The sequence below is a fragment of the Cryptomeria japonica genome, chromosome 1 (assembly GCF_030272615.1).
Source record: "Cryptomeria japonica chromosome 1, Sugi_1.0, whole genome shotgun sequence".
Lineage (NCBI taxonomy): Eukaryota > Viridiplantae > Streptophyta > Pinopsida > Cupressales > Cupressaceae > Cryptomeria > Cryptomeria japonica.
In genome coordinates this window covers 349973882-349999958 of record NC_081405.1, presented here as the reverse complement: position 1 = coordinate 349999958, position 26077 = coordinate 349973882, and the positions used below count along the sequence as shown (strand labels likewise).

Below are 26077 nucleotides of genomic sequence, written 5' to 3'. Positions count from 1 at the left end.
TTCATAAACAACCACATTTTATAAATCAAGGAGCAAATCAAAACAGTGTTGTGTGCAACTCTTCTTCAGCTCTAAGGAGAAAGAAAGGTTTTAGGTGAAGGTATTGTGTGTGTATTGAATCTATCTTCTATGTTATTTACCTTTAACCTTTTCTTGTCTTCAAGTTCATTTGAAATAATTTGTATTTTCTGATTTAGATATTGTCTTTATCCCAATACAAAGAATTATTACAAGCAAATTGCCCTAGATAATCACCTTATTTGGAGGACATGTTTTAAGCAGCTGCACACCTAGTAGTAAAGCTTTTTGCCTTTGCCTCTCTATTAGTCCTCAGGGAAAGTTTCTTTGAGGTGGCTTTGATCAATTTGCCATTAGAGTCTCAAAAGATGCATCAGCTCTTGAAAGACTGGGATTTCTTGGATACGCACTGTCAAAAGTCATCTTTCATGTCCCTATAAAGGAGGAGCCCATTTGCTTATTGATCTACTATAGAAATCAACATCAACAATAACATCCCATTGAAGTCAATAAATTTCAATAATATTATATCTATTTTAATGTTAGTATTTTAATATTTATGTAAATTTTAATATTTTATTTTTTAAATTTAATATTTTATATTTTATATTTAGTTTTTTATATAAATGTAAAATTGTAGATTCATATTATTTGAATTTAATAATGAATTAGGCTGACAAATGTATTTGAAATATGGTATTTTAAATTTAAGTCTTGCTTTAGTAGCATGGTAAATTGCATCCCTATGCAATTTCTTGCTCAACTAGGCCCTATTTTAGCATGTATGGCCTCCTGCATCCAGTTCCACTCATCACAACCCAATTTGGCATATCATTCCAGCATCTCCTCCTCATTTAGGACCTCAAGTCCCAATTTAGGACCATCTTGGAGGGAGCAAGACACCTAGGGAGCATGGCGCCTAGGGTGCTCCACTCCCCCTAAATTGGCACTAAATTTGGTCCACACAACAGTTCAGTAGCTTGAGCGGGAAATCTTTTCCCGTGTCGACCTGTTCCAAGTTTTGCACCTCGAAATGCTTGAGAGAGGTTTATAAGCAAGGCATCCTTCTCATTTTGGGTAAGTCTACATCAATCAAGAAGGCGAATTTGAGATCAAACATTCAAGCATTCAAGTACTCAGCATTCAAGGCATTCCATCCCCCCACATCCTTCATTGTGGCAACTTTCAACAACCTTCATGCAAGCATGTCTTTTGTGATCTCCTTTTAGGTCTTTTGTGTGGAATCACGCTATTGCATTAGCATTCATGATCATCTTCAAAGAAGCATTTACATCGTCAAGGTATAAGACACTTCCATTTTCAAATCTGGCCTCTGCTCCCTAACAGAACGCTTTCCTTTCAAGTTAATTTCAATTCTAATTCAGATAATTCCATAATTGAGGTTTGACCCCTTTCTCCCCAACAATTTCCTCTCTTTTTTGTGAGTAAGAACAAGTGGCAAAGCTACAAAAAGAGGTGTAGAATCATCAGACATAGATCTACAGTCTACAATTCATCAAAGCCAAAACTGACTGGAGCGGACCAAGCCAGGCGAGTCCTTGCACTTTTGCCTCAAATTTGGACTGTAGGTTAGTCTTAGCCTGTATTACTACATACTTTTCTAGAATCGAGTTATCAATCCGTTACAACCCTGTACACATAGAAAAGGGTAAATTCTTCATCCTAATTCACATTTTTTCAATTTGCATAGTCACTTTCAACTCAACAATGAATGACCATTGCATCCACTTTATCCACTTTGTGCTTGAATCATCTTGAGCCTAGTGGATCATTCTCCTTTTGAATGTAAGAGAGGAATAGGCCTAAGATTCTTTGTTTGCATGAAAAAACTAGTGAACCCTATTTCACCACCTTCCATTTTGGTGAACCTTACGCTTCTTACATTGCATTAATTCTATTTTTTCCTCTTCAGATCTGATTTAAGTGTCTTGCATTGTTCATAATGGAGTTCACTAAATCCAATTGGTTTGCTATTTCACATAAGATTGCATTGCTTCTTAGTTACATTTATCAAAATCATGTGTTAGATAATAGTTTCTTTCACTTCACATTGCTTCTTTTCTTTCATAGTACTCTTGCAAATGGCATCATTAAAATTTCAAAGATATTTCCTACTTGCAATTCTTTTCTCAAAGCTTTTATCCATGTGGCATATTTTTTATGATGATATTCTTAAGAAAATGCATAGCATATGTAGATCACATAAAAGCTTTTGTAGAAAATGATAATCTTAAACATGAAATTGAAAAGGCTAACGCTTGTACATCTCCTAGGGCATCCCATGAGAATGAGGAAAGAGTCAATACTCCTATCAATGATCTCTCCAATGGAGAGCAAGCATTGAAGAGCAAAATGACACCATCTTCTTCTCATAAACATACTCTAGGGCAAGGAGGGCGAGACCAAAATATCGGCATATCAATCCCTCTAGATGCTCCTTATTCTTCTAGAGCTTATCTTGACCATCAACATATTTGTAGGCAATCTAATGTTAATGCATTTAATTCATGATCTATCTCCCCACATAACATTAAGCAAAGTGTAATGTCCCCACTTTGAAATATAACTTAATGGTAAATGATAATAATAAAATTAAAATTAAAATATAAAAGAATATAATTAAATATAATTAAATTTTAATTAAGTTAATGAATGGTCAAAGACATGAAATGAAAAGTTGTGACTCCCTCAAGCATGAGATAAAAAAAGGGAGAAGAGAACCTCATTTGAGCGGGATAATTTGGGGAATCAGAGGTGTAGATCTAAATTAAATACAAGTGCAAATCTGATTGTGGAAAGTTGTGTCCCTTTCAAAGGGGCAGAAATAATTAAGAGTTGCACTCTTTCAAAGGGTGCCGATGGTGAAAGGGTGTGCCTCTTGCCAAAGGGCATACATGATGAAGAGGTGTGACCCCTCCCTCACATTGAGAGATATAAAGGAAAGGAATCCAAGCATCCAGTGAGATCACCATTGATCAGATTAGATCAGAAATGTTATTAAGTTACAGGCAGTAAAATCTTTCTTCTTGGTTGGAGATGTTCTTAATATGTATACTTAATATATGAAGCCTGATAATGTTCTTATGCAGAATTCAGTAGTAATATTAATATAGACTGCAATATGTATGACAGTCATACTTAATTTCATATATATCCATAACACATGAATCAGTTGGAGAGAAATAGACTGCACTCAGAATTACATCAACATCACAGGCGGATCAGACTTAAAGACATAGACCTTCAGAAAGCCACACGGAAACTGACTGATTGCTTATAACAGCATCTGGGTACGATTACGAGTGAATTCCTTATCCAGATAGAAAACACATACAAATAGATTAATATGCAGATATATATAGAAGTTCGATCTACACTCTGATCTGAATGAGAAAAGAATTAAAAGGGAGAATACTTTAGCAGGCCGGAAAACAATAAAGGGACCAGCAAACTGTTTTCCCTTAAAGAAGATAAAGGCACCTATTGTCATTTTATGACACCCTTGGTCCAACAGTGAGAACCGATCAGAGATAAAATCCATGGACCGGCACTGCCCCAGTTGATCAAAGAGAAAAGAAGTGGGATTATGAAGTGTGAAGTGTTGTCTTGTCTGGAGGAAGTTCCTTTGATAGCCTTGTCTCTCTAGTTCCCCGGAACTACGGAACCCTGAGTTTCCGAAGTTCCTTCCTTAGGCTTTTCTCTCTTCCTCGGAACTCCGAAACCCCAAGGTTCCGAAGTTCCTTCCTTTGCTTCCTTTTCTCTCTAGTTCCCCGGAACTCTAGAACCCCGAGGTTCCGAAGTTCCTTCTTTCGCTTCCTTTTCTCTCTAGTTCCCCGGAACTCTAGAACCCCGAGGTTCCGAAGTTCCTTCTTTCGCTTCCTTTTCTCTCTAGTTCCCCGGAACTCCAGAACCCTGAGGTTCCAAAGTTCCTTCCTCTGCTTCTTTTTCTCTCTAGTTCCCCGGAACCCTGAGGTTCCGAAGTTCCTTCCTTAGCCTTTTCTCTCTTCCCCAAAACTCCAGAACCCCGAAGTTCCGAAGTTCCTTTCTTTGCTTCCTTTTCTCTCTAGCTCCCCGGAACTTCGGAACCCCAAGGTTTCGAAGTTCCTTCCTTGCTGCCTTTTCCCTCTTCCCCGGAACCCCGAAGTTCCTTTCCCTTACCCTTTTCTTTTCCCGGAACCCCGAGGTTTCGAAGTTCCTTACTGCCTCTCCTTTCTCCTTCCCAGAACTCTGGAACCCCGAGGTTACGAAGTTCCTTCCTTGTCCCCCCAGCTTCAGCAACCTATGCTTCCGAAGTCTTCCCAACTTCCTTCCGGTTTGCAATACTTCTAGATGGTGTGATCAACACTCAAAGTTTTTAATGCTCCAACAACTCTTGCAGCCAGTTTTCTATATAAGATTGTTAGGCCTCATTGTAAAGGGTTCTCTCCCTGGTGGCTTGAGCTATTCTATGCTATTTCACTTCTCTTAAAGACTTGTATATTTTGCATTTCTACAACTGTAAGTTTGGCCATTGGCCTTTGAATGAATTGAAATTATCATTCTTGCCTTCCTTCAACTTATGCATGTTGTGTATGTATCTTACCTTCATCATAGGTGTATGTTTTGTGGCTCTTCTCTCATATATGATGTGTTAATTTATTTCTGAGTGTGACTAGTGGGAAGCCTTCTCCCCTCTTGACATTCAGCAAGTTCTAACCTCCATACATGCGTTGAGGTCATTCATGCAGCTGAGGTTTGTGCATCTCCTGAGTGTTTCATTTGATTCTTTGTGCCATTTCAGGTGGGGAGAGAAACATCTCTTATCTTGGTGCATCACCTCCTTTCATTTTAAGCATCTCTCTCTTCCCTTTTCCTCTACAAGTTGTTAGGATAGGTTTAGAAGTAAGATTTGAAGTGTTGAGTTGGTTCAAAACCTGCACCTGGATTGAGAAGGAAGTCGGCCTTCTTCGGAGATTTAACCCCCTTGCACAAGATCCCACACTTTGGAGTTGTTTCCATGTTTCACGAGCTTAAGTTGATAGCTCACCAAAGGTGCAAGCTTTTGTGACAACAGTTTGTGGCACACCCAGTGGGACAAACTTTCGATGTACATGCTAAGGATTCAGTGTTGTTCTTAGTGTCTCAACCTTTAGAGGCAGTTATCTTTCAAGCACTTGGCAACTCTACTCACAAGTCCAGTTCTTGTTCATGCCAAGTTCCTAACTCTGGAACCCCGGAACCCCCAAGTTCCCAAGTCATCAACTCCGAAAGTCTGGAACCCCCAGGTTCCGAAGTTCCCAAGTCCAGAATCCCGGAACCCCCAGGTTCCGAAGTTCCCAAGTCCTCAACTCCGGAACCTCGAGGTTCCGTAGTCTCTGCTCACAAGTCCACTACTTGTTCATGACTTGTTGCAACTCCGGATTTCATGCCCAGAATTCATACAAGGGTGTCTTCTAGAGGTAGTTTCCAGTTTGAATTATTCTCATCTTCAAGCTCTAGAAGGCGGAGAGGTAGACCTTCATTTTCACCAGTTAGGGGGGTCAAGGTTGTAAACACTCCATCTCCCAGGTCTCGTTCTACCCCTCCATCTCCCAGGTCTCGCTCTACCCCTCCATTTACAAGACCGTTAATATCAAGGGCTCCCAACACTCATATCAATAGACCATTGTTTCAAATGGCCAGAAATCAAGTATTTGTTACCTTCAATGGGGGGAGTCCTCTTATTTTGACTCAATGGAATGATATAACAGTGGCTGCATTTAAAAGTATACCATACTTCACTGGTGAAACAGCTACTACCCCCATTGAGCACATTCAAGACATTGCGAACATCTGCTCCATCCATAATGTCACTCAGGATGATGTTGTTGTCAGACTCTTAGCCACATCTTTGAAAGGAAAAGCTTTGCAGTGGTATAGAGGGTTGTCGTCCAGCTCCATTTACAATTGGGATGAACTGGGGGAGAGGTTGTGCAACCATTTCGAGGACAAAAGTGATCATCTATCACTTGTGGAGCAATTGACTACAATTAAGAGGGCACCTCATGAGTTCATGGGAGATTTCAATTTCAGATTCCATAAGACATGGAATAGAATTCCTGCTCTAATGAAGCCATCTCCAAATCATGCCTTCTTGTATTATCTTAGAGCTCTCAACAGCTATATAGCTGTCATGATACAATCAATGGGTGGAGCCTCTCTACCGAGTGCATATGACATAGCTAGAAGGGCAGAAAATTGTTTGATTCAAGCTGGGAAGATAGCTCCAAGGCCTCCAATGCCTCTCTTCCCAGAAGCTCCTACTCAACAACCCACCTTGGCCCCTATCCCCATGGCACCCGCAGGTCAACCATCCACATCCTCTACATCCTCTAATGAGCTCCATGAAGTCAAGACCCTATTGCAAAGCTTTAGCAATGAGTTGGTGACACTAAAGAGGCAACAAGCCCAGCATAGCAGACCTTATCAAGCACAAAATGAGAACTATTAGCAAAATAGGCCACCCTTTCAAGGGCAAAACCAATGGAGCAACGCCAGGCCTTTGAATAGTGTGAACCCCACAGCTGCAAGCAACTCAAAAGCAATGGTTCCAATGCAAAACAACCTCACCCAGGAAAAAGATTGGTGTCAACCATGCGATCAGCCACACAACCAAGATGCATGCCAAAATGTAGCATTTGTCCAAGCTTTAGTGGTGCAGGATAAGCCAACCACCTCTGGCCAGCAATATGACCCAAATCAGCCTAGTGTTGGTACTCAGGCTTACTTGCAAGAGGATTCTACCTTTGTCAATTGGCAGGAGGCAGAATTTTGTGTTATAAACCAAACAAATGGTGAGTCTATGCTACAATATACAAGGTCAAGGAAGAGAGTCATGGAGGCTGCCTCACCTTCAAACATCATCCCAAGCTCCAATGCCTAATGTAGTTGTCCAGGATACAAGCCAAAATGCCATGCAAGGGAGCAAGAGGCAGGAGGAGGCCCAAGTCGTCCAAAGAGCAAAGGTAGACCTCGTAGCATCAAAAGGGGCCTCTAAAATCAGCTGGTGTTCCTTTCAATATAGTAGATCAGATGAAGAAGGCCAACCAAAGTTACCATAAGGGCAAAGCCCATTGCGCAAAACCACATTGAGCCCTACACCCCCAACCCTATAAACATGAATTGCACTTTGCACGAAGAGGGGGAGGAGTGTACTGTCTATGAGCATGCTACTCTTTTGCGAGAGGCCCTTGATTGTTTACTGGACGAATGGGCAAATGCTTTTCAGTTTGATCCATTAGATGAGACTGAAGAGACTGGGCTTGGTACCTATTGTATCCATGAAGAGGATACTCCTATCCCTAACCTCATCAAGACACAAGGAGATTCAGAGGGGTTATGGAGCATGTTTTTTGATGGTTCAAGAAACAAGAACGGTGCAGGTATCAGTGTCGGTGTGATGCTTGTTTCTCTTGAGCAAGAGAAATATTTCTTCTTTTTTAGGCTTCAGTTTGGTTGCACCGACAATGTTGTTGAATATGAAGCCTTGATCCAAGGTCTCCAACTTGCACAAAACAGAAAGATCAGATCCTTGCAAGTATTTTGAGATAGCGAATTGGTTGTTAATCACATCCAAGCTCAAATTATAACAAAGAACAACCTACTCAAATCATACAAACACAAGGTTTGGGACTTGATTGAAGGATTCGAGGCCTTCAACATCCAGAGTATTCCTAGAAGTCAAAACAAGCATGTTGATAGGCTTGCAGCGGTTGGTGCTCAGTTCGACATACCAACGCATGTTGCAAGCGAGGAGGAACAACACATCAAGCTTGTTGTGAGGCCTACTGTCCCAAACAATCAAGTAAATTGGCAAGTGTTCAAAAGTGATCAACAGATTGTTAACTTTTTGCAAAATGAAGCAGAGTTCTCTACTAAAAATCGGTCTAAGCTACAAGACCAGTATGGAGATCAAATCATGCAGCTCAACTCCAACAAGTTGCCTAAAGGTCTAGTTACCTTGGAGGGCATTTTCAACTCAGATGATCAATTGAAGAAGAAGATGAACCTGGCTGCAAAGAAGGGTGATTACAAGCTAGTTGTTGTTGCCGAGGGTAGGTCTCTAAACATGGGCAAGGTATGTTCCTCAACTGCACAAGAGGCCTTTGTTGAGCATTGTCAAAAATATGATGACATAGTTGCTTGGACCTATGAAGATTTGAAGGGTTTTGACCCTAGTTTAGCCCAGCGTACTATAGAGCTAAACCCGAATGCAAAGCCAAGTAGACAAAAACAAAGGCCAATAAACCCCAAGATTGAGCCACTAATGAGGAAGGAGTTGACCAAGCTCATAGAAGCCAATATCATCTTCCCTATCAAGCACTCCTCCTGGGTGGCCAACCTTGTCCCTGTAAGGAAGAAGAATGGGGAAATCAAACTATGTGTAGACTTTAGGGACCTCAATAGAGCCTCCCTCAAGGATCATTATCCCCTTCCCTCCATGGAGCAGATCCTCCAAAAGGTCAGTGGCTCAGAAAGATTTTCATTCTTGAATGGGTATTCAGGCTACAATCAAATTTTAGTCCAAGAATCAGACCGATACAAGACTGCATTTACTACTAAGTGGGGTATCTATGCTTATTGTAAGATGCCTTTTGGGCTAACAAATGCAGATGCCACGTTTCAAAGAGCAATGGACATGGCTTTCAGGGGTGTATTAGCAAAGTTTGTGCTTATATACCTTGATGACATTATTGTTTATTCGAAGCATGCAGCTGACCATCTTGGTCATCTTGAGCAGGTGTTCATGAAATGCAGGGAGTATGGTGTCCTTGAACCCTAGCAAGTGTGTATTTGCTACTGATCAAGGAAGATTGCTAGGACACATTGTATCCAAAGAGGGCTTGACCATTGATCCAGAGCGAGTGGAGGCTATTCTTTCTCTTCCACACCCCAATCACAAGAGGGGATTGCAAAGTTTCCTTGGTAGGATCAACTTTGTGAGGAGGTTCATTCCCAACTTTGCCACCATGGTAAAACCCCTCACTTCCATGTTGAAGAAGAATTTGGTTTTTAGTTGGACCAAGGAGGGAAGGGCCAGTTTTGACAAGATTAAACAAGCAATTGTTTAGGCCCCTACTCTTGTCAAATGTAACTATGAAAGGGATTTTATCCTCTATACCTTCGGAGTTGAATCCAACATCTTAGTTGTCCTAACACAACTGAACGATGATAATTTGGAGCAACCTATTGCTTTCTTTAGTGAGGGGTTAAAGGACTATGAGCTTAAGTATAGCTATGCAGAGAAGCAAGTCCTCACTGTTGTAAGGGCATTAAAAAGGTTCAGACACATGTTGTCTAACAACAGGATCCAGCTCTTAGTTCCACATGCAAGTGTCGAGGATTTCCTTCTAAACAAGGACATCAGTGAGAAGAGAGTTGGGTAGATAACCAAGGTCATGGAATACGACATCAACATCAAGATCACCAAGCTTGTAAGAGGCAGGGGCCTATGTGAACAGCTTGTCTCATCTTCTGAGACTACTTCAACCAACTAGCAACGACACTCAATTCAATTGGGTAAGTGACATGACCACCTTCTTAATGGAAGGTAGATACCCCCAAGGTCTGGACAAGACCAAAAGAAGGCATTTCAGGTTGCAGTTCATCCCCTATGGCTTAGTGGATGGCACCTTGTTTCGAAGAGACTCTAATGGAGTCTTGTTAAGATGTATCGAGCAAAATCAAGTCAGCAGATTGTTAGAAGAATTTCATGATGGCTCTTTAGGGGGCCACTTCTCTGCAAGGACTACAGCTATCAAAATAATGAGGGTTGGTTATTACTCGCCATCCTTATTCAATGACTCACATAGATGGGTGAAGAATTGCAAGAAATGTGCTTTCTTCTCTGGAAAGCAAAGACTAGCTGCCCTACTTCTTCACCCCATCCGAGCAGATCAACCATCCGTGCAATGGGGTTTAGACTTCATTGGCATGATAAATCCACCCTCTAGTGCTGGCCACAAGTGGATCTTGGCCACAACAGATTACTTCACTAGGTGAACAGAGGCAGTTGCATTGAGGGATGCCACTGAGGCCTCAGTATTGGAATTCCTTGATGGAAGTGTGACAAGATTCGGTGTCCCCTCCACTATCATTTCAGATAATGCCAAGGCATTTGTTGGGACCCAAATCAGTTCTTGGGCAATGAAACATGGTGTATACTTCAAGATGTCATCCAATTATTACCCTCAGGACAATGGCTTAGCTAAATCTTCCAACAAGAACCTCATCAAGATAATTAAAAGGACAATTGAAGACAACCAAAGGGCATGGCATACTAAGTTGAGGACAGCCTTATGGGCTGACAGAATCACACCCAAGAGGGCGATCAGTAACTCCCCTTTCATGCTGGTATATGGGAAAGAAGCAAGACTCCCAACTTCCCTAGAGTTACCCTCTCTTGAACTAGCACATCAGCTAGAATTGACAGAGAATGATGCCATGACAGTAAGGCTAGCTAAGCTGATGGAGCTGGAGTAGGTTGGAGGTCAGGCTATGCATATGCTTGAGACTAATCAAGAACAGGTCAAGAGAGTTTTTGATAAAAAGGCTACTAATAGGGTCTTCAAGGAGGGAGATCTAGTTCTAAAGTGGGATGCAGATAGAGCCAAAGCTGGGCGACACTCTAAATTTGATGCTATCTGGAGTGGTCCATATGTCATCACTAGTTGCAAGGAGGCCAATGCATTTCATCTCTCCAGGCTTGATGGCAAAGTTCTTCCAATCCCAGTGAATGGGATTCATCTCTAGCCCTGCTTCTAAAGAGGGTGTTGATGACTATGTAAATATTAGACTAGAAGTTGTTTTGCTTTCATAAGTGCTTGTGCACCTGCCACATTCTCCTTAAGAGGGTGTGTGCTCTAGTTTCCAGTTTCCCTCCAAGTGATGGCGCACACATGTTTTGGGTCTTTTTAATGACTCAGTGCCCAATGGATGCTCAAGGCTTCTGGACTTCATGCTTAGCAGGCAAGCGTCCCGCAGAGATCGCCAAAAAAGTTGTCATTTTATGACACCCTTGGTCCATCAGTGAAAACAGATCAGAGATGCGATCCATGGACCAGCACTGCCCCAGTTGATCAAAGAGAAAAGCAGTGGGATTATGAAGTGTGAAGTGTTGTCTTGTCTGGAGGAAGTTCCTTCTTGCCTTTTCTCTCTAGTTCCCCGGAACTCCAAAACCCCGAGGTTCCGAAGTTCCTTCCTTAGCCTTTTCTCTCTTCCCCAGAACCCCGGAACCCCGAGGTTCCGAAGTTCCTTCCTTTGCTTCCTTTTCTCTCTAGCCCCCCAGAACCCCGAGGTTCCAAGGTTACGAAGTTCCTTCCTTGCTGCCTTTTCCCTCTTCCTCGGAACTTCGGAACCCCGAAGTTGCTTTCCCTTTTCTTTTCTCGGCACTCCGAAACACCGAGGTTCTGAGGTTCTGAAGTTCCTTACTGCGTCTCCTTTCTCCTTCCCGGAACTCCGATACCCCGAGATTCTAAAGTTCCTTCCTTGTCCCCCCAACTTTAACAACCTGTGCTTCCAAAGTCTTCCCAACTTCCTTCCGGTTTGCAACACTTCTAGATGGTGTGATCAACACTCCAAGTTTTTAATGCTCCAACAACTCTTGCAACCAGTTTTCTATATAAGGCTATTAGGCCTCATTGTAAAGGGTTCTCTCCCTAGTGGCTTGAGTTATCCTATGCTCTTTCACTTCTCTTAAAGACTTGTATATTTTGCATTTTTGCAACTGTAAGTTTGGCCATTGGCCTTTGAATGAATTGAAATTATCATTCTTGCCTTCCTTCAACTTATGCATGTTGTGTATGTTCCTTACCTTCATCATAGGTGTATGTTTTGTGGCTCTTCTCTCATATATGTTGTGTTAATTTATTTCTGAGTGTGACTAGTGGGAAGCCTTCTCCCCTCTTGACATTCAGCAAGTTCTAACCTCCATACATGCGTTGAGGTCATTCATGCAGCTGAAGTTTGTGCATCTCCTAGGTGTTCCAGTTGATTCTTTGTGCCATTTTGTAATGTCCCAACTTCGCAAATCTAAGAAAACACGTAAACAATGAATTTTAATGTTTGATTAATTCATCTAGGGTGTAATTTAGTCAAATTTACATTTGAGTTCATTTGTTATCAATAAGTCAATTCCATATTTAATTCCTAGTGGGATAAAAAAAGATAAGCTACCTTAGGATGCCCGTAGCGCTTATCAGGCCCAAGGGCGGAACACTCCCCCTTGGCCCTACTGTCAGAAGCCCTTTGTCAACTGCAGTGGGTGGCCTACCTGGCAGAGGCCTAGTTCTTGCTATCCCTGTTGCCTAATTCCTCATCTACCCCACTAGGTTTGGATATGCAATTGCTTTATTCATAATTTTGGTAGCAACGCATATCATACCTATTAGTCCTTAATTGCATAATGTTGTTTATTCCTTAATCATGAGTTGTAGTTTATTAATCAATTTATTTATCAATTTATTTATTAACTTGTTTATTCATGAAAATTTATTCATACTTGCACAACCATATATATATATACATACTTTGATCTTATTATATTAGCCTCTAACATTTTGATACTATTCATATACTATATACTGAATTAATGAAACTATATACATTGGTTTAATATTTAACTTTCTATCTTTCTTGCCTAGGTTTCCTTAATTATTAACTTTTACTGCCAAATGAAAATTATCGGGTCATAGTTCTTACCTGGTCCCTGCGCTATTATCCTGCACTAACTCCTTGTATTCCGTTCGTTCGTCCTCTGTGCGTCTGCGTCCCTCTACCTTCCTTCTCTCTTGTCCACGACTTACCCTTTAATACCTGCGGGGGGGGGTGAGGCGGACCTGTCAAGGGTCGCGACGGCTGAGGAGGGAGTAAACACGGTGACTGACTGTTGGAGTCACCGTTTCCACCCGAGATCCCTTGCGGTGCCTCCACGATTAAACGCACCGTAACACCTACGTTGCTGGGGGTAAATTTTTAATCGCTTAATTTGTGTATTGGTTATCATTAAAAAGGGTCCCCTTCAATTTGTAGCGTGAGATTATAAAGTCTCTCTTTTTTTCTTAACAAAGTTTATAATGTATTAAGTCCCCTTTATTTTATTGTAGATTTATATTTTGATTTATTACATGCATCCATAAATAATAATAATAATAGTAATTATATATTAATTAATAATGCATTATAGTTTTATATTTATTTAGTATACATCATTAATTAATTATATATTCATTTAACATTATGGTAAAGCTAAATCAAGAGTTAAACATGATTATTTCATTAATATAAAACAAGGAGTCATTTCCGATTAATTAAAAAATGTTATCTTTTTATAATTACAAAAATGTGGGGTTATGACACATTTCGGGTGGGGACAGAAACATCTCTTATCTTGGTGCATCACCTCCTTTCATTTTAAGCATCTCTCTCTTCCCTTTTCCTCTGCAAGCTGTTAGGATAGGTTTAGAAGTAAGATTTGAAGTGTTGAGTTGGTTCAACACCTGCACCTGGATTGAGAAGGAAGCCAGCCTTCTCCGAAGATTCAACCCCCTTACGCAATGTCCCACACTTCGAGGTTGTTTCCATGTTTCACGAGGTTGTTGAGTTGATAGCTCAACAAGGGTGCAAGCTTTTGTGACAACAGAACCCTCACTCTAACCCTCCATTATCAATTGAGAATAGTAATCGAGGGCAAGATTTAGGGCAATCCCAAAAGGGACATTACACAAAGATGAAGCCTTAGATGATAAGGATCCTCTTTCCCACCCAACCAAAGAAGACATGAATAATGATGATAGAAAGGAGAATCTCCTTACAAAGGATTTTCTTCCTTCATCTAATCATCCCTTCGGCCCTTCTATGTGTCCTTACACTACAAATTTTAAAGAAGTTCATGATATTAGTCCTCCTTCACAATTGAAAAATTCTTATAGGGTTGGCTAAGATATAATCTCAGAACAAGGTCATAGTGGACAAGGACTTGGAAAACATGAACAAGGAATCAAGGTCCCTATAAACCCTCTCTCACAAGCTAGTACAGAAGGTCTAGGACATCCCCATCACTCACCTATGGATGACTATTGTCCATCTAAACATGCTTCATCAAACAATCCTCCTCCTCCATTACTAATCCTTTTACCACAAGAAAACAATCCTTCATCTTCTACTAATGTCTCTTGTCCTATAGATATTGATAATCAAGACAAACTAGCTACAAGAATCTTTTGGAGATTGAAATATGATAAGAATGTGGTTTTTCCTTTCATAAAATATAACAATAATTGCAAGAACAAAGGTGGTAATATGTATTGTCTCTTTCATCATATTTATTCTCATTCTCTTGGAGATTGTAAAGCTTTTAAAGAATTTGTTCAAGACCAATATGATCAAGCCCATAGTACTCTTACAATTGATCTTACACATTTTCTTGGTATACCAGAAGTGCCTTAGCACTCTTCTCACCCTATTAGGTTGCTCCTCACCCTATGACATTGATAGTTTACCTTCATTGGGGGCTCTTTGTCATTTGTGGTGATGCATTTCAATCCTAATCATATTGGAACAGCAACATAATAGTCCTCCTTCCTTTCAATTTTCTCTCTTTTTCCAAGATTGCCTCTTCCTTGGAGTGGTATTTTTCAAAGCTTGAGGTCCTTTCTTACAGAGTGGTCCTCCACGCGAGTAAATATATGTCCCTTCGTTAGACTTGTTCGTTGTTTGCATTGGTGCCTCTTCTTATGAATGATCAACCAGTAGTGAATGTGTGCAAATATATGTCCCATCGTTAGACTTGTTCCTTGTCTGCATTGGTGCCTCTTCTTATGAATGTTCTACCATTAGTGAATGTGTGCAATCCCATTTTTCACAGTCCCTCATGCTTGGGGGGCAAGGATCCTATCACTTCCTTATTTCTATGGATTCGATTTTTCTTTGTTGAGTTGCATCTTTCATAACTTGATGTCCTTTCTCACATTGAATTGTCCTTCATGAGAGTACATGTGTGTTCCTTGGTTAAGACCAACTCCTTGCTTGAAACAATACATCTTTTATGCATAATCTCTCCTTAAGAAGGTGTGTAATCCTTCTCTTTGTCCCTATGCTTGGGGGCTTCCTTGCTTGAATCAATACATCTTTTATGCATAATCCCTCCTTGAGAAGGTGTGTAATCCTTCTCTTTGTCCATGTGCTTGGGGGGAAAGTATATCTTCTATCACTTATCCTTTCTAAGGATCCACTTTTTCCCTATTTGAGTGGTATTTGCTTATGATAAATATCATTTCTTGAGTGGAATTGTTTGTTTGCTCAAGGATTCTCTCTTATGCAAGAGGTGTGTATCCTTGGGTACAACCTCTTCCTCGCTTGACGATGCTTGTCTATTATAATCAAATCTCTCACTTGGGGTCAAAAGTGTGTCATCCTTCATCAAGAATCCCTTTACCTAGCAATGGAGGAAGGTGTGAATTCTTGTTCTCCTTCCTTTTTTTGGGTCAATAATGTTATTTTTGTTCAAGAACTCTTCTTGAAGGGTAGATGTCTTTGAGCAAAGATCTCATCCTCCTCCTCCTCCAAAGGATCCCCTTTACATGTTGCATGATATCTCACAATTATCCCTTCCTTGGCTCATAAGAGTTATGCCTCTTTCGCTAGGGTTGCCTATATACCATTGTTTAAGGATATCACCTTGGTCATTAAAGGTGTGTATCCTTCTCCTTCTTTTCCTTAAAATGTCACCATAACTTTGCACTACCATCTTAAGGAGGGGGGCATATATGCAGCCTCCTTGTGTATTATATTGTGAATTTCCTTTCATAATGCCTTGCTTGGGTATCCTTATTGCACGTCTTAGACGGGGTGTACATGCTCGAGACCAGACCAAAAGTCTTACACAAGATGTTGCATCCCCAAAACCAAACACATATTTCAAATTGCATGTCTTATACAAGTTGTTGCATGCTTGAAACCAAACCAAAAGTCTTAGACGAAATGCTTAACTCTTGAAACTAGACGACATTTTCAAGATAGGTTGACTACCATAACACAGCTTGCTAGACTATTTGACCTTTTCTTTGCACCGATAATTTTTCGAGATGAGTTGACTAGCATAACACAACTTTCTAGACTATTCAACTCTCTCTTTGGGATGAGTTGACTAACATAACACAACTTGCTAGACTATTCAATTCTCCCTTTGCACCGAGCTTTCTTGAGATGAGTGAAACTAGCATAACACAGCTTGCTAGACTATTTCCTACTCTTCCTCCTCTCTCATGGATCACCTAGCATAACACAGCTTGCTAGCCTGTGGATTCTGTGCTCTCTCTCTCTCTTTCCCTCTCCTCTATGATCCCGCAACATACCCTTTGTTGGTTGTTGGACCATGGAATCTTGTCTTATCTTTCATGCATGTTCTTGCCCTTTCCAAATGATCATTTGTGCTCTTGCAATAGCATTCTAAGGGTGATATTAGTGGTTGAGATATTTTTTATTGTCAAGGTCTCTTCAACTAATTGACATGGAGCCTTTGTTTTTAGTACTAGCCCCTTCTTTTGTGCGTCTTTTGTTGTGCTTGTCTTGGTTTTTGTTTATGTGTCCTTGCACAAGGTTGTATGAGTTGAAATCCTTAGTTTGGGGGCTTGTTCCCTTCAACTTAGTGATGCCTTATCCCTTTCCAGGTTTTCCCAATGCCTCTCCTTTCTCCCCCCCTTTCATCTACTTTACCATGAGTATGTGTGTAGGCTCATATTCCCACTAAAGTGGGAGCTAAATGTAGCGCTGTAAATTGTATCCCTATGTAATTTTTGCGCAACTAGGCCATATTTTAGCATGTACGGCCTCCTGCATCCGGTCCCACTCTGTTGGCATTTGCATGAAGATTGCATTAATGATATGTTGTTGTCATTGATGTCAATTAACCGGTAATGATATTGTTGATATTGTTATAATGATGTTTTGTAACCAGTAGGAAGAATTTGTGGAGTGAATCGGTATTGCTATGTATTGAAGAGTTGAACCGGTAAACCCTACCTGTTGATTTGATAAACCCTAACCGATTAAGTTTGATGAATTGGTTATATTGGTTTATGATCTGATGATGAGCGGTAATGATTATGACACGTATGATTATTGTATGAAGAGAGTTTCAAAGTGATTTTGGCGCGTTGATGAAACGGTTTTTGTCTACGGAATGAGCAAGTATATTGCATGTAATGCAAAACGCGTGATGAGTTACTGAGTTCGATGAAGCGATGACCATGGAGCGGTCGAGGTTTTCTTGATTGATGTGCAGAGATTGCTATGTAATCCAACGGTCATACTTGAACCGACTTGTTTGTAATCTCTATGAGAAAATTAGGTTTTTGTTGTGTTACCAACCTAATTGATTTGTTTATAAGGTCGATGAGTTGTTTAGTTTCAAAGTTGGCAAAGTTTTAGTTGAGGGTGTGGTTGCCGAACCGGATGATGTATCTACAATTTGAGTAAAGGCAGATAGGAGCATGAAAAGGATCTGAAAAAGCAAGTGTAGTGCTATTCAAACAGATCAGCAAACTCCTGTTGTTTTCTAACAATTACAGCAAATTGAAATCCCCTAACTGGGTAAGCTCTAACAAGCTTGGTGTTATTCAAATCCTCTAACCAGGTAATCCATTAGCTTGGATTTCAAATCCTCTACTGAGGTTACTCCTTATAACGTATTGCTTCTAATGAGGCATTATAGTCAATCCCTAAACCAAGTGGTCCCTAACAGGATCTGTTCTTAACAAGACTTTTGTAAAGCTTTAACAGGCTAGGCTGCTAACAGGGCGAACTTCAGAAGAGTTCAAATAGTTATCTTGTGAGTCTCATCTCACCGTGGTTTTTCCCATTTGGGTTTCCACGTCAAAAATATTGTGTCAAGTGGTGAATGTTTTTGTGGTTATGTTCTTATGGTTGATTTGCTTAACTACTTAATCCACTTTGATAGATAATGATAACCGAAAGCATTGTGAAATGAAGTTTTACTTATGTCGGTAAAAGCATTTGGATGTTTATGAGTTTGAAGTTGTTTACTGTTGGTTTGTTGTAACAATCAACCAGTTTATCTTGAGGGTTTTTATCTTGACAATGATATTGCATTGATAGTTCTAAGTTTACTTTGAGAGATTGATTTTGAGACTAGTGAAGCTAGTATCAATTTTTCTATCTACCGATTCTCCCGCCCCCCCTCTCAATAGTTGACCGGATTCTTAGTCTTTCATCATACCATCACACTTATCACAACCCAATTCAGCATATCATTTTGACATCTCCTCCTCATTTAGAACCATCTTGGAGGGAGCAAACGCCTAGGACGCCCTACTCCCCCTAAACTAGACCCAAATTTGGTCCACACAACGGTCAACTAGATTGAGCAGAAAATCTTTTCTGTGTCAACCTGCTCTGAGTTTTGCTCCTTGAAATGCTTGAGAGGTATATAAGCAAGGTATCCTCCTCATAATAGGTAAGTCCACATCAATTAAGAAGGTGAATTTGACATCAAGCATTCAAGTACTCAACGTTCAAGGCATTTCATCCCACCATATCCTTCATTGTGGAAACCTTCATGCAAGCATGTCTTTTGAGATGTCCTTTTAGGTCTTTTGTGTGGAATCATGCTATTGCATCAACATTCATGATCATCTTCAAAGAAGCATTTACATCACCAAAGTATAAAACACTTCCATTTTCAGATCTAGCCTCTGCTACCTAACAGCACACTTTCATTTCAAGTTCATTTCAACTCTATTTCAAAGTTAATTCCAAAACCGGTGTTTGACTTAAGCAAATCCCTTTCTCCCCAACAATTTCCTCTCTTTTCTATGTGCAGGAACAGGTGGCGAAGCTACGAAAAGAGGGGAAGAATCATCAAACAAAAATCTACAGTCTACAATTTGTTGGAGACGCTAACAAGAGCAGGCCAAGCTAGGCAGCTGAGTTCCTGCACTTTTGCCTCAAATTTTGACTGTGGGTTAGTCTCAACCTGTATTACTGCATACTTTTCCGAAATCGGGTTATCAGTCCATTACAGCCCTGTACAAACAGAAAAGGGTCAATTTTCATCCTAATTCACATTTCTTCAATTTGCATAGTCACTTTCAACTCAGCAACAAAGGTCCATTGCATCCACTTTGTGCTTGAATCATCTTGAGCCTGGTGGATCATTCTCCTTCCAAATGTTCGAGTGGAATAGGCCTAAGATTCTTAGTTTGCATGCAAAAATTAGTGAACCCTAATTCACCACCTTACAGTTTTTTAGGCTGCAAATACGTACATATTTATGATTTTAACATTTTTTTCATATAGACATGCCCAAAATGTATCCAACCCCCTTCCCATAAAATTTGCCATACATGCATAACATACCCATGTATCCGCACATGTCCCCAATTCGTCAACTAGGAAATTTATCCCAGTGCTCAAGGGTTTTTTGTTCTTTTATGTCAATCAAGTAAAGATTGGTCTTTATTGTAAAAAGGCCTACGGTTCAGAGATAAACATATTGCTGGTATAGCCATAATTCCCTGCATTTAACCTCTTGATGGAAACCTTTCACACTATGCTGGTTTGGGTGCATTTGCCATACATCCCACTTCAATTCTTGATTGAATCACATTTTCGAAGTATTGAAAACTTGTTGGGCAGATTTTTGCAATGGACCTTGAAACTGGTAGTTCTCTACAGTTCAGGGGGAAATGGATTTTTTGTGGGCAACCATGTGCAGAAGTCTAGGTTCTGGATTATGAAAATGCAAATGATGCTTCAAGGTGGGTCATGTAGCATAATAGCAACATATTGCTTGTTGGTCAAACCAAAAAATCCTAAAAAAGACAACATAGTAGAAGGGTGCATGTTTATTTCATTTACTAGTAAAGAGGATAGAGCCTGAATTTTCTGATGAATTTAATAAATCTGCTTCAGCTACAACTCTCAAGCAACTTCTTGTAAAGCGGAAGGTGAAGAAAACAGTAGTGCAACAAAATGGTGCAAATGAGGCTCCTTCACCCAACACCAGTTACGTTGTCGTAGTTTGTTCCCCTACCTTAGTGGCTGTACAGGCTGTGGTTTGTCCTAAATTTATTTCAATGCAGGAGGATAGAATGATAGAGGCAGACTGTACCAAACCTGCAAATACACAGCTTACTATATCTTCTTTATTTAGAAATGGCCATGCTTCTTGGTCATCAGGATTGGCTTAGGATAAGGTAGGGGGAATAGGATCAAACACTCCAGACTCGCATTTAGATACCATACATTAATCTTTATCAGCATCTCCAAAAGTGTCAGATTATGAGGAGGAGAAAGATACAGTGGACAGGACTCAGGTCAATAATAGAAAAAAGCCCCAGAAAACAGTCCAAGCAAAATGGCTTTACATTCTCATGAGAAAAAGGGAATGCCTGACTATGCAGCCTTGGTGTTTATATTTTGCCTGTTTTGCCCCTACATGGGCTGCTTATTGTAGTTTTTCGTATATTTATGGTACTATTTCATGTCTATGTTTTGGGCTGGGGCTCCCTAATAGAACCCCAATACTTAATCAAAAAAAAGCAGAATATCTGGGCATCATTCAAAAAAATTACATTATGAAATTAATAATTTAATACCAATAAACATGAATGAATTGAACAGACATTAAATATAATAAAAGATACCTGCATAGTACGCAACCACCAATTGTTTTCTCTGGTGCCTTGACAACACGTGTACAGCGATTGGAAGGCTTTTCCAGAGATGACTTTCTTATGGTTCCAGACTGATATCGACAATAAAAGCAATACCAAATATTTCCATCTGGAATGCCAGGTAGTCGTGCACAATCTGTCAAGTATATAAAAATTTAACAATCAGGTTCAGGATCAGATTAGGAAAACAAAGAGATTAGATGCAAGAAGTCAACTAAAACCTAAAAACTAAAGATGATGTTAACTAATCAAAGCTCGTGTATAATAATAAACATGTTTAAACATCCAAAGGTCTAAATTTTCGTTTGCTAGCATAAAAGGACAATACTTGATGCCTGTATATAGTCCATGAAGATGTTAGCAATAAAAATATAGTCCAAAACAAAAACTTAATTAGAAGGAACAAAAATTATCCCATTCAAAAGATTAAAGCATGCCAATTTTTGGTTCATGTGAGTTGATGTAACAACAAATGACTGAGCATCACAACTGTAACAACTTGACCCAGATAAATATTTCTCCAACATTTCAGAATATATAGTATATACGATATAGCGCAAGACATCTGGAAGAGTTGGAACAAACTGGAAGATAAATTAAAAAGACTTGCAGAAGTCTTACATGTATCAAGGCTTTAAAATTTAAAGTGCTGATACCTGCCTGATATATAAATTGTTGTGGGGCTCAAAGATAGTTGGCAGGCAATTCAAGAAAATTGTGATAAATGCAAATCCTAAGAAACATCAAGTTAATAACCAGATAGCATAGAAAAAATTACATCAGTTCCCTTAAAAGGACTGTCTATGAAAGTATATCACAGAACAATGGAGGTCAATAAATAGAATTACAGCCACTTCCTTGGAAAGATCTATTAGTAAATCATATTACTGTAGAGAAAGAATAAGAGGATGAAAGCCTCTTAAATCATTGGCACGAAGTTCTCATATTTTGTATACTTAACAGATCACAAGATATACAATAGAGTGTGTAACAAAAAAGCGCAAGACAACATAGATTATCTCTATAATGCGAACAGCAATTGTTCCTACAAAAAAGAGTAGAAATTACTAAAGAAAAACAAGTACACACTCTCAATATTCTTGTGCATATGTACCATAGAAGCGGAAATCAGAATAGTCTCAAGATTACTTGCAATTATTCATGACCCACAACCATTGCAAACTACAGAGTTGCATGGCAGTCAAACCCAAAGTTTCAACTCCAAAATGCTTTTAAGTTATAAAAAAGAGAATAAATAGCAAGTCCTTTAAAACCTGTGAAACTCACAGGAATAATTCAATACATCATTTTTTTGGAAAATAATATCTGGTTTTTGAATAATATTTTTGTTTTTTCCATTTTGGCACAGAGGCAGAAAAAACAACATAAACTTTGCAAATTGACACCAGCACTCTGTAGTATCAACTGAGGCACATCTCCTTCAATTGCAAACACGTTCCCCCCCCCCCCCGGCCGGCAGGCCCAAGTCCCCCTGTCCCCGAGATTTAGGCCCTTTGTCCCCCTGTCTCCCCGCCCCCAAAAGCCGTGGAACATTGATTTTTATGTATCTTTATCCTACCACATGTGCCATGAAATAACAAAATCAAAGCATTGTTTTGCTATTTTTATAGATATTATATCATTTCATTGTTTAACGAGTTCTAGCCAAGATTTTCCCATTTCAAACCTGATTGATTGAACTCCATTTTAAAATTTTGTGAAACTCTGTAATGCCATGCAAGTCAGTCTTTGTTTAATGGTTCTGAAATAACAATGTCCATAGCATTCACCTGTGTGAAAGGCCCTTGGACAGCCATCACAACAGACCAGGTCCCCTCCATCTCCACATTCTGTACAATTGTCTTCATTATCATCAACACATCTTTGGCTTGTCAGAGAAACTGCCACTTCATGCAGAGAACGCCCATCCGAAAGATAGATACAATTGTACCTGTCAATTCAAGTTTGAACACAGGTTTACTATTTTTTAAATTCAAACACGGGATAATTGAGGAGTGAAGCCCTACTTACGGATTCCGCCTTGAAGCAAATCCAGCATGCGCTTCAAACTGAGAAGAGCTAATCTGCTTGCAAAACAGAATAAAATCTTAGAATTGTCGACAAGAAAAATATGAATCTATCAGTTAAACATACAAGTTCACATACGCACCACAGTATTGCAGCAACTGCAGCATATACCAGGTCCTTGTTTATACCCATCTAATATGTGCTGTTGAAATTTAAAAGCCACACCATGGATTTCAGTATCAAGAAAAATAAACAAATAGAACGGCCATGAAAACGCCAAAATGCAACTGATCCAGACAAGTAATACCTGTCCTTTTACATAATAAGCCAGCTTAGTTCCATCTGCCAAACCATTTGGTTTGAAAATTATCTTATGCAAAGTCATATCTCTGCAAAACAAATTTGAATTAAAAACAAACAAAACTAAATCACTGTACCAAATACTTAGTATGTAGTCTCTACCATTAAACACCTTAATCAACTGGAATCAATATTTCAATACTGTGCTCAACCTAGCAGAAGCACACACAATTTTGTCTAAGTGTTGGTAACCAAAGATAAAGCAAAAACACACAAGACAAAAGATCATCAAATGAAATATGATATTTACTTCTGTAGCATCCTAGCCTTAACACTGGTTTTTTCCCGCACTTTGACATCTGAAACACTAGGAGAGCGCCTGCATTTCAAGTTTCATTTCATTGTTATCTGAGTAAAATAAAAACTACAGAAAGTTAGCGGGGGCACTAATCAAAGAAGCAACAGTTACTTGATGAGCATCCTGGTGTTTGGTTTGTCTTTCACTTTCCGATCCAAAATTCTAGGATTAGACCTGCATGATGAAGTTTTAAGTAGTAATATGTTAACCCATACTTATGAAACTGTGCCAATAGAGAGAGATGTAAGATCAGGACAAAATAGTTGCTTTTATTGCATACCTCACACGAACAGTTAGTGCCTTTTGAAGCTTCAGCTGATTCTCTTGAGCCTCATCACAGATTCGACAGATCGAATTGGTTTTCCCTTTATTTGATTCATCAATAGGTGCTACAGCATTTTAAACAACAAAATCTATCACATACTACTACAAATGTGACGTAAAATAAGAAACCACAGAGCTTAAATGTCAAAGTGCACTGATAAATTTATTTGCACATAAAACCAATTAAACCATAATTATAAGCGCGTTACCTCTACATTTTCGACAAGCATGGAATCCTCTATTTGATGAGCAGTCTATAGCTTTACGAATAACTTCAGGAAAGTTCTCAGGTGCAACACCCTTGGCTTCTTCAAAGACATCACGCAAAGACCTTCCATTCTCAAGAATTATAAAATCACTAGCATGCCTTGCCGTACTGCCAGCATGAACTTCAAACTGGCAAATACTGACAACCTTTAATGCAGGCAACAAATTGAATGAGTAACAAGCACCACCAGACAATAAAAATAGTGCATTAAAGATATATATCCTGAAAACCATCAGAGTGTTAAGAACTCACCTTTTTTCCTTTGCACACCTTGCACTTGCACAATACTCCCGTGCCTTTTAACACGCCACTGAGCAATTCCTGAACAAAAAGAGAGCTTATTAAAATCTTAGTTATATTAATGGTGCAAACAGAGAGCATTTAATGTGTACCTGATCTCCCCGACCTACATATCGAACAACGTGGCCTTCAAGTAAACCTGTTGAAAGCAGCAATTTAACAGTTGATGGGACAGAATCAAACACTGTCTTTTCCGGCATTTTAATCTTAAGCTTGATTTTAGTGGAATTCCATAGTGGCTGATTTTTGGATACAGAAACATCTCTTTGCATACTTTCCAACTGGGTTGCAACATTTGCTGGAGACCCACCCAACTTGCTGATCTTGGAACGTAGCATTCTATTACTTGGAGATAATGTATCATCATTTGGTACTGCAGATTGTAGCTTCAGCTGAGTTTCATGTAATACTGAGCTTTCTTGATTACATTTGGACTCATGGTCTTCATTTCTTTCACATTGCTCCATAGCCCCCAAGGTATTCTTCTCTGTGTTCTCTCCTTCAGATTCCTTATTTTCTTCCTTCTTGTACTCAGAATATTCAGCTGTTGTACCATTTTCACAGGAGAAAGCCTTGCCCATCCTGGTAGACAATGGCCTATCAGAAGATTCACAACCATTTGAAAGGAAAATTTGCTTGTAATCTGATTCCTCATATTCCATAATATCTTGATATTTTGTCAATCTTGCAGGATCTCTTTCCTGAACTTTTTTTTCAGATGCCTGAGACATCAACTTCTCTACACTATCTCCTGATTGATTTTGGGCAAGGTTCGGTGAGTTCACATTAACTGATTCACGGTGTTTTTCAACTTTATATCTTGAATTTCGAAGCCTGCTTGCAATAGAATCAGCTTCCACAAAAGTCATATCACTCTGACAAGGTGATACAGTATAAAGCCCTGTATGAGATGATGGGTTTACAGCACGTACTGAGTCATCACCAAACACTTTTGTTATTGAAATATCATTATCACCATTTTCAGGAAAGCTTCTGGAAAAAGGAACTCTGTTTTGTTTGGTAGTCATAGGCGTCAATGCTTTCTGTGGTGTAGATGAATATGCATGATCACTAGAACTGCGTTCAATGGTAGAAGAGGTAGTATAGAGAGTCACGTCATTATCGGCAATAGGCTCCATCATCTCATCTGGGGCTAACAATCCAACCTTGGGCAAATTCATTTCAGGCTGACCTGAATGCATTCGGATGCAGGAATCATGTGGTGAATCTGGAAGGCACCGTTTACCATGCTTCTGACCACCTCTTCCTCCGATTGGCAATTCCACATAGTTCGTAAGCTTTCCCATACTCCTCAAATATCGAGTTTTCCAATTGTCTCCATTTTTTTCACTTCCAAAGAGGCGGCGCTTAAACTCTCCCTTCCGAGGGCTACAAACCTTATCGATTGAATAGATACAGACTTCTGAATTGCAATTTGCTGGATTGCTGTCCAGACTTCGCCTTTTATTGAATGGAGTTGAAGGATCATTTTTTTCATTCTCCTCATCAAGCCTGCGCTTCAAAAAGGTTCTAGGGCTTTCCTGCATCTTTGAATTTTCCATGATCTGGTTACTACCCTTGCCAGATTTACCATGAATTTTCCCCCTGGCCATTTAACAGGTTGTGTACCGTGAGCATACAGCAATTGCTAAATTCTCTGCCGATAGAGTTGGAGAAAGGAAACTGCCAAACTAAAAAAAAGCAATGATCAGGTTTTCTGGCCAATACACCTAATGGTGACAAATAACA

The 26077-nt window shown here is 39.6% G+C and overlaps 1 protein-coding gene across 7 annotated transcripts in view; it reads right to left on the bottom strand.

The window, feature by feature from the left end:
* Nucleotides 1–26077, bottom strand: part of LOC131069144 (uncharacterized) — a 52595-nt gene that overhangs the window by 23116 nt on the left and 3402 nt on the right. For 4 of the 7 annotated variants that reach the window (XM_058004487.2, XM_058004488.2, XM_058004484.2 and 1 more), the window contains 11 exons: nucleotides 24421–26019; nucleotides 24281–24349; nucleotides 23970–24174; nucleotides 23717–23825; nucleotides 23548–23610; nucleotides 23389–23457; nucleotides 23086–23167; nucleotides 22921–22980; nucleotides 22782–22834; nucleotides 22541–22701; nucleotides 20721–20886 (listed from right to left, as the gene is read on the bottom strand). In XM_058004487.2, the coding sequence (XP_057860470.2) occupies nucleotides 20721–20886; nucleotides 22541–22701; nucleotides 22782–22834; nucleotides 22921–22980; nucleotides 23086–23167; nucleotides 23389–23457; nucleotides 23548–23610; nucleotides 23717–23825; nucleotides 23970–24174; nucleotides 24281–24349; nucleotides 24421–25941 (2558 nt within the window). In that variant the 5' untranslated portion in view covers nucleotides 25942–26019. Of the gene's footprint in view, nucleotides 1–20720; nucleotides 20887–22540; nucleotides 22702–22781; nucleotides 22835–22920; nucleotides 22981–23085; nucleotides 23168–23388; nucleotides 23458–23547; nucleotides 23611–23716; nucleotides 23826–23969; nucleotides 24175–24280; nucleotides 24350–24420; nucleotides 26059–26077 lie in introns of all 7 variants that reach the window. The other 3 variants (XM_058004489.2, XM_058004485.2, XM_058004486.2) reach the window with 2 other exon arrangements.